Below are 13,908 nucleotides of genomic sequence, written 5' to 3'. Positions count from 1 at the left end.
GCTCCTGCAGAAACGGATGTTGGTGGGGCGAGGGACGCAAAGCCCTGGCTCACAAATGAGGGGGGCCCTGGGACACAGCGCGGCCTTGCCCAAGCCCCCGGAGAGAGGCAGAAGTGCTCCCCACAGCCCACCCTGCGCGACCCCCACCCAACCCGGAGGGGGCGGCTTTCCCCGCGTGTTTCTGAGGGCAGCGCAGCGAGCAAGCCCCGTGACTGGAGCTGGCAGCCGGGACAGGCTGGCCCCGGGCTCTACTCAGCGCTCCGCGCAGCCGGGCGCGCCTAGCCTCGAGGTGACCGCCCGCAGCGCGGGGCTGGGGTGCGCGGCGCCGGGCGGGACCCGCCGGGGCCGGTCCGGAGGAGAAGGCGGCGTGCCCAGCCCTCGGCCGCCTCCCTTCTTCCTTCTCTCTGTCCCTGCCTCCCGCCGGGTCCGTCCCGCCCGGCGCCGCGGAGCGGCAGCGCCCGCCCGGCCGCACCGACGCTCCCCCCCGCACCCCCCCCACGGGCGGTTTCAAGTCCCCCCTTCCGAGGTCTCCGCGGCGCTGGCCAATCAGCGCGCGCTGCGCGCCGCGGCCCGCCGCCTTAAAGGGCCCGTGCGCCGCTCGGCGCTGGGGGAGCGGCGCCGCCCGCGGGCCGAGCCGGGCGCGCTCTAGGACCGCGCGTCGCCGCCGCCCGCCCTCCCTGCCCACCGCGGGAGGCCGCCCGCCGCCTCCGGAGCGGGGCGTGGCGCGGGAAGGCCCCGCCCCCGCCGGGCGGTGATTGGCGGGACCGGGCGCCCGTCGGCGGCGGGGGCGGCGCCCGGCGCGGCCACGTTCGGGTGCGCGGCCAGCGGCGCGTTGGGCGCAGCGAGCGGCGGCGGGCGCGGGGCGATGGGGGCGCGGCGGCGGCCGGCGCTCTGACAGCCCCCGGCGCTCCCTCGGTGGCGGGCGCAGCGGCTCCGGCGGCGGCAGCGGCGGCGGCGGCTCCTGGCGGCCGCCCCCCTCTTCCTCGGCGCGGACCATGTTCGCCAAAGGGAAGGGCTCGGCGGTGCCCTCGGACGGGCAGGCGCGGGAGAAGTAAGAGCGGCGGCGGCGGCGGCGGCGGGGGGAGCGGGGCGGCGGTGGCGGCGGGGCGGCTTTGTGCGGGGCGGGAGCGGGGCGCCTCCTCCTTATCCGACCCGCCGCTCGGCTGTTGCAGGCTGGCGCTGTACGTCTACGAGTACCTGCTGCACGTCGGCGCCCAGAAGTCTGCGCAGACCTTCCTGTCCGAGGTGAGCCCCGCCGCCCCCCGCGCCCTTTGTGCGCCGCCGCACGCCCGCCCTCCATCTTGCGCGGGGCGGCGGCGGCGCCGGGGGGTCGCCGCGCGTGGGGGCCCACGCCCACCCGCGACCACCCCCCACCCACACCGCCCCCCTCCCAACCCACCCCCCTCCGCCTTCCTCTCGCCCGCAGATCCGGTGGGAGAAGAACATCACGCTAGGCGAGCCCCCCGGCTTCCTGCACTCCTGGTGGTGGTAAGTGCGGGGGGGCGGGCGGCGGTGTCCCGTCGCGGGTGGGAGCAGCCCCCTGGGCTCGGGGGGTGCGCGCCGGTGTCGCGGGGCCCCACGGGGTGCAGCCCCGGCAGTGGCGTGAGTCAGCAGCGGCGGCGAGCCCCGAACCGCCCCGGCTCCCGCTCCCCGCGCGGCGTCGAGGTGCGGCGGAGCCACCCCCGTCCCCGCGGGAGCGGCGGGCAGGGCTCCCGCTGGAGAGCTGCCGGGCCAGCCGCAGGCTGTGCCGGTGCCACTGGGGCGCCCAGGGGAGCAGGGCTGGGCGGCAGCGAGGCTGGGAGAAGTCCCTGAAGTCCCACGGGGGTTATCCCTTCAAGGTGTTGTCTCTTAAAGGGCTACTTTTGCTTCCTTAAGTACCTAGCATCTCCGCTCCTGACGGTCAGGTCCGAGCGGTGCGAAGCTGGGATGCACAGCTGGATCCAGCTGAGGTCCTATCCCAGCCGTGGGCCCCGTGGGGTGGGAAGCCGCTCACCTGCGCTGACCTGGGTGCCCGATCCCTGATGAGTAACTGCTCCTCTCCTGTCTCTCCCTGCCATGCAGCGTGTTTTGGGACCTGTACTGCGCAGCTCCCGAAAGGCGAGACACTTGTGAACATTCGAGTGAAGCCAAAGCCTTTCATGACTACGTGAGTAACAAGTTTCTAATCCTCGCGGTAATTACGGCGTTGGGGAGCTCCGGCGCACCGAGAGCCAACCTAATGTAGCCGACTGGCAAAAAGCATGGGGTTTTTTTTAACCAACAATGTTCTGATTTGACTGAACAGTATTTCATAATGTTGCAATTATGTAAATGAGCTCAGATAGTTATCTTAAGCACTTAAAGGCGTTCAGGCTACTGGTAGAATTAAGAAGTTTTGCATAGCAATGGACAACAAAGTGTTTATAGAGGGTCGATGGTGAGATATTTAATGCTGAGGACACTGTGATGGTGAGATGTTTCAGGCGGGAGTTGGATTTTGGTGGGGAGGAGAAGGGGGATTCCCCAAGCTACTGTTGAATGCCCCAGTTACTACCTCCCTGCCTTTGGCAAGGCTGGGGGCTTCCTTGATATCTTGAGGCGTCCCTTGATCCCAGCAAGGGAGAGGTGTTGTCTTGTTGAAGCTGGGGTTGCAGACCTGTGTTGGTTGGTCGTTGTGCGTCTTGGCTCTCCATGGTTTGGGGTGCTATCTGCAGAGGTGGCAGCATGACCCAGGCATGGATGATGCTTCTGGGGTGGCATGCTTGAGACTGAGGTATCTCCCAGAGAAACATCTCCTGGCAGGGGTGCATGGCATGTCTGCTCCAGTGGGCTGCCCACTCCCGTCCCGCACACGGCGCCCGCATCCCCAGCATCGGGAGGAATTTGCATCAAAGGATTAGTCACCTGGCTGCGGGCTTGGACCCCAGTCAAATGCATTTAAACCTTGTAGCAGGAGCTGGTTTTGTCTGCTCCAGGGAGACTATGGTATGGAAACCATTTTTCCTCCCTTCCCAACTTTCTCGTTGCCTCGACATGCCTGGCTTGGGATGTGTGAGGGTTTGCTGGTGAGGAGCGTCTCAGGGACCTCCACGGTGCTCTCACATGCTGGCACTGGACACAGCGGTCGCCCTGGGGCACAGGCAGTGCCAGAGAGCCTTGGCTGGCTGCTGAGCTCCCTCTTGTCTCTTCCCACCCCTCTGGGTCATGGGAGAAGTGTGTCTGGGTATTTGCTAGGTGGAGTTTGTGTGTCTGTCTGTCTCTGCGGCTGCTCTCTGCATTGCTTGTTTTCACTGGGTTGGATTAAAACGGTGAACTCCTGAACTAAGGGTCAGAGCTGACAGCCAGCAGTACATCTGTCAGTTGTTGGCTTCTGCTCACTTCCTGGATGTTTTGGGGCAAATTGTGGGGGTTTCGGGAGCCCAGATGGGACAGCAGGCTCATCACGAGCAAGGCAAAGGTAGATCTTTGGGCAGCAGAGCCACAGGTGAAGATGACATTAGCAAGCAAGACATGGTAATGCTCCATCCACAGCAGCCTCCTCATCATGTCTGAGGATTTAGTGTATTTAGAGAAATTAATCTTTTTTTAGCTTGGTAATAATTCTAACAATAGGTCTGAGTGCATTAGATGATTCGCATAAACTTCTTTAGTACACGTTGCTTTAAGCTTACAGTAAATAGACACAATCCTGATTGTTTTTAATTCTCGGTGTCATGCAGTTTTGTAACAGCCCCAAGTGCTTTACTTTTTGGGTAACTCCTAAAAAGATTTTCCCTCCCCTGTGCCTTGGCTTGGTGGCACTGGGTTGGTTTCCCCAGGCATGTTTTGGCCCCAAGACAGGGCTTGTGCTTCTCTGTGGCGTGGCTGGTGATGGATGCTCACGGTACAGTCCCTCTCTGAGGAGCGGTGTTTTCCTGGCACAGCGTGTACTTTACAAGGCAAGGGAGCTGCCTGGCCAAAACTTAAATATTGACCAAAGAACCGAATGATAACCATGGGAGTGTGAATAGCTCCTTGTTTCACTCCAGCTTCCAGGGCAGGCTGCCGGTACTGGTGAGCACGGTGGGCAGTGTCAAACACCAAACCCAGCAACCCATCAGCAGTGCATAGCAGCTAAAATGGGATATGAGCCCCAAATGGGGCTGGATCAGTGAGTCATGAATTGCTTCATGTGGTGGTTGTGGTTAAAAACATTCCAATCTAAGTCTTGCCCCAGGTTGGCAGGGCATTGTGTCTACACTTGGCCAGGAATGGGCTAACTCTGTGTCCTGCTTGGTGCTTGCCCAAAATACAGTGTATGTTAGCCCAGAGACTGTGCTACTGTAAGGACAGAATGAGGGGATGCTTTGGGAGTCATTTGGGGCTTGGCATGTCACCTTCCCAGAGTGAGCACCAGAGGGGTTCTTGCCTGGGAGACACATCTTTGGGAAGGGGGAGTGGCGCTCCTTGTTAGCGGGGTGCTAACGGTGGGATTTGCATGCTGTGTCATTTCCACTTCATCTTCCAGCATAACTGTATGAAAACTATTAGGAGCAGCAGGACAAATTGCCTATTTCCCCCTCAAGTTTTAAATATTTAAATCTTCAGTGAGAAAATAAAGTAAGGAGAAATCCCACCGCTGTTTTTTTGAGGGGATCCTTGAAAACTGTGGGCTCTTGTGAACACTTGGGAGTATTGCTTTTTACCTTTCCCCTGAGGTTTTTCTCCCAAGCTGGGACAAAAGCCTCCTGGCACTTAGTAGAAAGGTGCGTGCTGGGAGAAGAGTGATGGGAGTGGGGATTCACCTGGCACAGGCAGGAGGAATGCTGCACGGCTCGATCCTGCTGTCTCTGGCAGGGCTATGTGTCTGTTAACACAACTGTCGGGTTGTGTTGGTTGGAGGGTTGTTAGTCATCTTCTTCCACCTGTGTCCAAAGAGTTTATCCGAGGTAACAGCCCCACAAGCACCCACCAGCTCCTAAAACTCAACTGGTAGCCATTGATTTAGGCTCCTCCAAGCCCCGTGGCGAGCGTGCCAGCGTTCCGGCACGCTCCTGGAGCCGGCGAGCTCGCAACGGGATCGCTCGTCATGACAGGGGATTTCAGCCGCCGCGTTATCTGGGAATTGGCCGATGGCTGGTCGCAGTTGAGCATTTCAACGCCGTGAAAGCCAATACAATTTGAGTTAGCGGTGATGACTGCCAGTTTAAATACCGCAGTGAATTTCTGTCAAAGAGCTAATACATAGAAAGGGGAATTGCAGAAAACTTGATCACCAGAACCACTTGAGTCGATTTTGGCCTCGAGCTACAGAAAATGAACTTAAATCTAGTTGACTGTTGCTACATACTTTTTTTGTGGTATTGCTCTGCCTGCACAGCCAGCTCGTGTCAACATGCAGGAGAGAAAACTTGGGGTAGCCTTTAGTTGATGAAGACTTTGACTTTATCATTCCCTTCCTCTGTTTCCTCCAGTTTCCTCCTGAGAAGGACCTGCATTTGGGAGCTTTTGAAATGCTGTTTTCTTTGCAGCACAAGATCTGCGGAGCTGTGGCTTTGACTTGCCATTAACAGAAAACATTGATTTATTTGTTTTTGTTTTTAACTTTGGAAAGCTGCTGCAGTTCTTTCTAACTTGGGTCTGGAAGGATGCTCTGCGGCAGTGGGGTGGTTGCTGCTGGAAGTGTGATGGTTGGTCTGGGAAAAGATGATGTGGTTGGTGTTCCTGTCCTCCCATCTTGGTTGGAGACAACCAGGGCTCCTTCTTTTTCCTCCATCTTAAACAGTTCCCCTTGGATTGAGATCTCAGGGGCTTCTGAAGCTCGTGGGGATGGATGGATGGATGGATGGATGGATGGATGGATGGATGGATGGATGGATAATTCAGGTTTGCTGGAGTTAGTGTGCTCAGTGGGAACAAGGTGAAGCCCAAGAGGGTGGCAGGACTCTGGCCTGCTGGCCATACAGACTGGGGGGTGTCCCAGAGATGGTTCTTTTCTGCTGGATCTGCCTCTTGCCCCCCGTCCAGGTGTGGGAGAGGCACTCCATCCCAGCGTCCCTGCCTGGGTATTCTTGGGCTGCAGGGGAGCATTTCCTTGTCACAGCACCTTCTGCTCCCCAGGGTCTGTGTGGCCAACTCATGGTGTGGTGCACTGGCAGGTGACGTGGCGTTGTGGGACCCGTGGGAAGGGTTGCTCTTCATGCATGAGGGGTTTGGTGTGACTGTCTCCTCTCCCACGCCAGGCTCTTTTCGTGTTCTGGGACCAGTGAAGGTTGTAAGACCTTGTTCAGAGCACCCATGGCTGTGAGGGTGGGACCAGCAGGTGTGAGAGTGTTGGTCCATGAGTAGCTCTGTGGTGGTGGTGATGGCACATTAGAGCTTCTCCTGTTGTGTGCAGCCAGTGTATTGCAAATGTGTTGTGTAGGAGATGTTTTTGGGGCAGATTTATCACTATGCAGGGACAGGCTGGGAACAGCTTTGTGTGAGCCCCCCTACAGGCATTGCCTGAGCCCTGGGCATGTGGCTCAGCAGTGGCACACACAGCTCTGTCCTGTTTTCATGCAGGACTGCGCTCTGTCTGGGCTCCATCCAGCTCCACTCTGCAGGGACAGGGTTCCCTGGTAGGTAACCAGAGAGAGGAGTTTCCTTCAAGAGTGGCAGGCTGCCAGGAGCAGCTGCAAAACTCCACATCACTTTAAAAAAAATTGCAACAAAAATAAATAAATCCAGATATTCCTTCTCCCAGCAGTGCTGGGCTCAGCCTTCCCTCCCAGTTTAGGGTACTGGTGAGCCTGGGTGTCCTTTGAAGCCCACTCTTGCTGGAGTACCATGCAAAGATGAATTAGTCTAATATTGTGTTTTAAACAACGTTGGCTGTCATGTTGGAGCAACCTCTGCTGCCCCACTTCCTGCTGCCCAGCGGCAGGACCAGGGCATTTCAGAGCAGCACCTTTCCACGGGTGATGCCCATGGAGAAGGCTCCATTGTGAAACCGGAGGTCAGAGCCCAGAGCTTATGTCTTAGTCTTTGACTGGGGAGCCTAAATATTTATCCTGTTCTGTCCCTAATGAAAACAAATTGTCAACAGTTGTTCAGTAACTGACTAAATTAAAATCTGTAATTAGTCAATTAGATTAAAGAGTTGGCACAACCTGATTGTATCATGCTGGTTAGGTTATTAAGAGAAAGGGTGTGATTTTTAATTACTGAATGCTAATTTTGACGGTTTCAAATAGAAACAGACGTTCCTCCCCTCCACCCCACCCCGAGTGCCTCTGCAAAAGTAAGGCAGGGGATGGATTTTATATCAACAAATGGTGCGAAGATGCAAAGTTTCTCTGGCTCCAGTCCGGGAGGGGGTTCTCCAAAAAAGCCGGGAGTGGGATGGGAGGAAAGGAAGGATTTCTTCAATCCTGAGGATGGGAGGGCAGGTGGGGGTTTGTGCCGCGGGTGGGCACCCCCTGCATGGCTGGGTGCTGGGGTCTGGCCACTGCCCATGGAGGTCCTGCCCTGCTGCCCCGTTGCCCATCCCGGTGTGTGCGGGTCAGCGTGCCCTCGCCTTGCCACGAGCCCGTTTGCAGCAGCGAGCCAGATTGGAGTATTCTTTCTTTTCCCTGGGGTTTTTTTTATAGTATCTTTTTAATCCCCCTCCCCCCGGTGCTCGAGAGGGGCCAGCTTCCAGTGGCAGGCAAAGCCCGCTGCGGGGAGGAGGAGGAGGAGGAAGGCCTTGCGTGGCGAGCGCGGCAGCCCAGCGCCATCCCATTGTTTGCCCCGGCGGCCACGTGGGCGAGCGCGGTGAGGCCGGCGAGGGGACCCGCTGCGGGGGGAGCGCCTGCCCCCGGCAGATGCTGGGCTCCGGGCGAGCACAAAGCTCGCAGCCCTGCCCTCCCCGGCGTGCGGGGGTCCCTTCTCAGGAACAAAGAGGGCGAGGGGCCACCGTGCCAAGCCGTGCCGGGGAAGCTGTGGCCGGCACGGGCACTCCTGTCCGGCAGCGGGCAGTGGGGAGGTGTTAGGTCAGGACGCCGTGTGTTGGGTACGAGTGAGACTTTCCTGTTCTCCTGATCATTTCCTTCCTTACCTTGGAAACTTGGATTTTCTCCTACCTTTTGTTCCCTATTTTTCTCTTGTAAAGCTGTCCCTGGTTCTATTGGAAACAGCTGCCAGAGCTGGTCCTGGGGAGCGGGCAGGGGGCTCTGGCTGTTTCTCCTCTCTTGCCGCTCACGCTCCCGCGGCAGAGCTGGCACCACCGAAATGGCACCCGGCTGTGCGAAGCCCTCGCTGGTGGGGGTGTGCTCCGGGGGGAGCTGCCGCAGCCGCGTTTGTTCCTGATTTTCCTTAGGAACAGAGGGGATGGCTGGGGGAGAGCGGTGCAGCACCCGGTGCAGCGCCCGGAGCACCTTGTGTCCAGCCTGGCTGGTGCTGGGATCTGCCCTGCCCTGCCCTGCCCACAGGGACCACAGAATGGGCTGTGTCCCCATGAGCATCACACACCTGTCTTGCCAGCGTCCCAGTCGTGGGTCAGGGAGGCTCCCTGACTTCTGCTGAGGCTTCTGCTCAGCCCATGAGCACGTTCCTCCTTATTTCCCAGCATTTTCTCTCTCTGAGTCCTCACCCTGCAGATCCCTGGGGGGACAGCCCAGGGTTGGGGTCTTGGTGGGGTAGAAACAGTGCTTTCCTCCAGGCTTGCAGGGAGCAAAAATGTCTCTTTGCAAGTAAACAAATACCTCTGCCTCGGTTTGGGGTTCAGTTTTTTTTTTCTTCTCTCAAAAGTCCCGATTGTTGCCACAAGTGCCAGGAGCTGAGTTCAAAGCTACAGCTGTGCAGTCAAGGGGGGAATTTCCAAAATACGGGATGGCTTCTAGGTGCTGCTTCCCACATTTAATGGGACTCTGCTGCTGACCCACCCGCCCACTGCCACCTCCCTTCTCTCATCCCCAGAGTGGTGTCACCAGTCTCCTGTGCTAGCCAGGGCAAGAGGAACACCTGGGGGGCTTGGGTTGAGTTTGGGTTTGGATGGGGCACAGCTCTGTATGGTAAGACCAGCTTTTCTTTTGTTTTGGGTTTGTGCATTTAATGAATATATATATATGTTTGTTTTTTTTTTTATAAAAGGAATAAGATGAGAAATGCTCACTTTCCTGCCTGAGCTTAATGCGGCATGCATGGTGACTGTTAGTAACAAAATTAAGCAGAAAAAAATGTGTATACATGTGCAGTTATATCTGTGGAATATGCAGAATTGAGATGAACATAGGGATAAAGGAAGAGGTGCATGTGCCTGTATATTTTGGAGTGGTGGGACAGAGCAGTGCTTTGTGCCTGGCCATCCAACACCCTGCCGCTTGCCTTACTCTTGCTTCTCCATGGCCACTGCCACCAAGACCAGTGGTTTTTAGCAAGGTGATTTCCACCTCTGCGTTCTCCAGGCAGGGTGGGAGGCTGTGGGGTCTGTCTGTCTGTCTGTCCGTGTGCGAGGCTGTGCCTGCTGCCTTAAGATAAAGTCCAAAGGAAGACCTCTGGCTGTGTCTTGAGCTAACATTTTCTTTTTAATTTTTTTTTCCTTAATGTTTCTGCATCAACCCTTGAACATTTGATCTGGTGCCTCTCCTCCTGGGGTGCGGCAGCTTTCTGTAGTGAAAATGAGCTCTCACCACCCCTCCTGCCTGCCTCAAACAGGGTCTGGGGTGGGGGGGTTTCCTTTCCATTTTCCCTGAATTTGGGCTGGTTTTTTTACAATCTCTCAAGGCTGAGCTTGCACCTGTAATTGGAGTTTTTTGGCTACAAACTGAAGCAGGGGATGCACTGCAGCAGCTCTGGCTTGCTGGTGAGCACGACCTGCCCAACACAGCTGGGGTGCTGGCATCCCATGGCATTCCCAGCAGGTACAACAGCCCACAGCCAGTCCCTCCTACCTGACATGGATTTCCTTCTGTGTACAGCTGCCATCGTACCTGGCTCACCTGGTCCAGCACTGACTGGTGACCACCACAGCGAGTGGCCGGCTGGCATCTCCTTCCTTCCAGAACAGCTCTGCTCCAAGGGTGTCCCAAGCCTTGGCTTTGCTTATTTACCCATTTGTGCTAACTGTAAAGTGGGAAATGCCCCTCTGTCACCCCATGGCTAGCTGGCAGTGCCCAGCTGTGTCCCCAGGCAGGCAGGCGACTGCTTCCCTGCCCCAAGGCAGTGTTTTGTAGCCCAGCCTCTGGGCTGGGGAGCAGTTGAGAGGTTGGTTGTTTGGGGTTGTGGTTTTTGCCTTTTTTTTTTTTTTTTTTTTTTTTAAAGTGAAAAAAGGCAGAGCATGCTGAGGAAAGGGGCAGGGCGCTTCCTTGAGGCGCCCTGGTTTGGGGTGGGCAGATAAGGGTGCTGCGTCACGCTTGGCTCCTCTGCCCTGCCAAAGCCTGGCAGAGCATCCTCCTTGCCCTCCTGCTCTGCCTCGCCCTCACTGGGTGCTTGTCCTGTTTTTTGGGGGAAGCCCCATTGGGATAAGGCAGCCTCTAGTGCAGAAGCTGCTCGAACCCCCACATCTCCCTGCCCAGGAGCGATGCTCACACCAGGAAGGAGGGAGAGGTGCTTTTCTCCCCCTTGGCTCTTTTCTTCCGGAGAGCTGTGCAGCTGGTGGGGTGTAAATCACACCCAGCCTCCCTGTGCCCATCTGCCAGCAGGATGGTGGGGGGGTCATGGCTGGTGGCAGCTTGGGGTGACTCTCCATCACAGCTTCAGCCCCGCGCCTGCGTCCTCGTAGCTCTGGGACGGTGCCCACTCCTTCCTGAGGAACAGAACCAGGGTCTGCCCGTTGGTGGTGGAAACACTCTGGGGTTTTTCTGTGCAAGGCGTGCACCAGGAGGTGGGTCTGGTTTTGTGAGACCCTGTTGGGGTCTGGTTTGGGGCAGGGACAGCCACACTGTGAAATGCTCGGTCTCATCGGGGGGCTTTGGCAGGGATGTGCTTTGTGGAGTATGGTTGGGGATGGAGGTGGGAGCTCACAAGGAAGCAAACACTGCTCCACGATGCATATGGGTCCCTTTAGCCCGGCTCAAGTGCAGTTTTCCATGGAAACCCCAAAACAGATGGTTTTGTTTTATCCTGGGTATTACAGCACCAATAACACCCAGGTGCTTCACACCTTTGCCAGTCTCCGCTGGAGAGAAGGTCCAGGCTGAGGCTCCCAGGGCTCATTTCATCATTAAAAGCAGATTTACTTGCTTATCCCGGAGCCCTTCAGGGTGTTGTGGCACGTCCTGACAGCTTGTCTGTCCTTACCTGCAGTCATCAAGGAGTTTTCAACATGACTTATATAAAGCCTTTGTACTTGGATTGCTCCACCGTGCTGCACAATGGCTTCTTTGTCATCCTGCCAGCTAATTAATTTTAACTTTTACCGTTGCTCCAGCGCGGTGCATCGTCCGCTTGGTCCATTTGAAGCTTCCCCCCCAACCTTAAGTGTTTTCCAAGCAGTTTGACTTGTTGCTGCTGAATGCTGGAGAAACCAGCTGGCCCCACTGGTGCTCATCTTCTGGGGAGAAGGAGCTGCCCTCACACTGCTGCAGGAGCTGGGGCTGGTGGAGGAAAAGCCATTAGGAGGCTCAGGTTTTCTCCAGTGGCTTGTTTCTCCTGGCTGGCAGCTGAAGGTCCCCACAGAGAACATCCTGTGATGAAAATAACAGGCTCTGGCTCCCTGGCTGGTGATCGGCACCACGAGGATCTTGCAGCCAGAGGTGAAAGCCTTGGCTGCGTCTTCAGGACAAAACCCCTCGTGCCTGGGGATGTCTGTGCAGGGGAGGGTGTGACGATGGTGATGCGTGCTGGAAACTCAGTGCTTTTTGCTTGCATCCTCTGAGCAAACATCTCCAGCACTGGCTCCAGGTATCACCACAGCATCCCTGGTGCAGCAGGGAGCTTACTCCTGGTACCTCCAGAGTGTTCATAGGGGAGCTGAGCATCTCCTCAGAGCTGCCTGGAGTACCAGGAGAGATGTGACCCCAGCTGTGGCCCTTGGGGTGGGATGAGCCTGGGCATTGTCTTTCTTGGGTAGGAGGGATGGAGATGGCCGCATGCATAAACATCAGCTGAGTGTGCAGCAGTGGGGTTTGTGTGAGCAGTGCTGTGCCAGGGGGAGCTCCCCTCTGCTCGGGATGGGGACGGTGGCAGGTCAGGGAATATGGAATTGCTGCCCTTGTGTTTAATCTGGTTATAAGGATGGCTATTAGAGATAATGAATTTTGCCTGTCCCCACTGTTGTAATACAAGAACCCAGCTGTCTTTCAACACCGCGAAGGTCACTCCTCTTTATTTCTGGTTGTAAATATTGCTGGTTACAGATGTTTGGGGTTGATGGACATGGCTAATTAAGTTTCTCCTGTCAGCTGGTTGGCAGGGTGCAGGGGTGCTGGCATGGTGGTTGAGGTCAGAGGGCAGGATCACAGCCAGGCAGCAATGCCAGCAGTCCCTTAGCATGGTGTGAGCCCGTCTCACTGCAGCCCCTCAGTGAGAGCAAAGCTGGGCTTGCACTGAGCCTTGCCCCTCTCTTTATTATGAATTTGGAGCAGGCTGATGGGAAGAAGGGCAGCTTTTGGGAGCAAGTTTCCATTTTGCTGTTCTCATTTGAGGAGAATTCAGCAGGAATTGTCACACCTGCTGTCCCCAACCTGACCTGAGGGTGGGAAGAAGGGTGCAAAAACCCTTCTAATTTTTACCATCGCGTATCTTTTGCGCCCGCACCGGCAGAGGCTTTTTCTTTCCCAAAGAGACTTTAACATGGGAATGACGGTGTGCTGGCTACCAGAGCCAATACCCCACACCGAATTAGCACCAGGAGGGGCTGGGGGTGCCTTTCTCTGGGGCATGAGGCCGGTTGCTTCCCGGTGCTCACCCTGCCGGGCAGGAACCGTCCGCGTGCGCTGCCTGTGCGCCTGGAACGCAGCACGTGCTGCTGTGCTCCCTGGCTCCCCCCGCGCGCCTGATTTATGCCGCTCCACATTTTCTCCTCCTTTCCATGCCTCTTTCTCCTCTCCCTCCTTTTTTTTTTTTTTTTCCTTCTCCCTTGTGCTGCCTGTGCTTTGCCTTGCTCCTTTTTTTTTTCCCTCTTATTGCTCGCAGGCCTCCCTGTTAACCCAGCAAGCTGCAAGATTTAGGGCTCCCTGCCTGGTGTGCATTCTGAATGGGGTTTTATCCTTCCAGAGGAGGGGGCCATGGTCCCCGTCACCCCACTGGGACATGATCCTTGCATGTAGAAGGGGCTATTTTTATTATTTTATGGCCGCAGAGCACAAGTCGTGTATCCCCGTTCTGGATGCTCCTGGCCATGGATTGCAGCAGAACTGGCGGGGTGGCCACGGGTGCCCATCGTCTCCATCCCGATGTCGCTGCGCCGGCCATCTGTCCCCTCCCGTGCGGCGCCGGGCTGCCGGCTGCTTGCCGAGGCATCAGGGTTTGCCCAGCGTCTGCGAGGCCACCAGAGGAAAAAAAAAGGCAAAGAAAAAAAGTTCCATTTTTGCTTTGTTTGCCCCCATTTCCTATGTATAACCTGACTTTTTGTTGCCTTTTTTGAGGGGGGGCTTATATTTTTTTTTTTTTTTTTCACTCCCCTGGTGCTGTGCCAGGCGCATCGAAAGTTTGCTGGGTCTTGCGTGCGTGTGTGGATGCCGAATAATTTTATTAACTGCCTGGAAGGGAGCCAGCACGGCGTGCACCACGCAGGAGGTGGCTGCTGGGGCGCCTTCCCTTTGCTTCCCCTTCCCAGCTGCCCCCCTTTGCCTCTGCTGGTCTCCTGTGCGTTGCATCATCAGCGTTACCCCTTCATTTTATTTTTATATATATTTCTTAGAAGGGTTTTTTTTTTTTTTTTGTTCCTTAAAGGGTTAAAACCGATGGGGAAGTTCAGCTAGCACTTGCAAGATATGGTTGCCTTAGCAACAGGCCTCCTAATCTGGTAGGTGACCTGAGAGACTGTGG

At 56.5% G+C, this 13,908-nt stretch overlaps 1 protein-coding gene across 3 annotated transcripts in view; it reads left to right on the top strand.

Moving 5' to 3' along the window:
- The first annotated feature begins 820 nt into the window (after positions 1-820).
- Positions 821-13,908, top strand: part of SSBP3 (single stranded DNA binding protein 3) — a 54,388-nt gene continuing 41,300 nt past the window's right edge. The window contains exons 1-4 of one of the 3 annotated variants that reach the window (XM_069023473.1): positions 821-1,051; positions 1,173-1,245; positions 1,427-1,488; positions 2,062-2,146. In XM_069023473.1, the coding sequence (XP_068879574.1) occupies positions 996-1,051; positions 1,173-1,245; positions 1,427-1,488; positions 2,062-2,146 (276 nt within the window). In that variant the 5' untranslated portion in view covers positions 821-995. The remainder of the gene's footprint in view (positions 1,052-1,172; positions 1,246-1,426; positions 1,489-2,061; positions 2,147-13,908) is intronic. The other 2 variants (XM_069023472.1, XM_069023471.1) reach the window with 2 other exon arrangements.

This window comes from Aphelocoma coerulescens, chromosome 8 (assembly GCF_041296385.1).
Source record: "Aphelocoma coerulescens isolate FSJ_1873_10779 chromosome 8, UR_Acoe_1.0, whole genome shotgun sequence".
NCBI classification, from domain to species: domain Eukaryota; kingdom Metazoa; phylum Chordata; class Aves; order Passeriformes; family Corvidae; genus Aphelocoma; species Aphelocoma coerulescens.
Note: the sequence above shows the minus strand (reverse complement) of the source record. Positions and strands in the feature narration are given on the sequence as shown.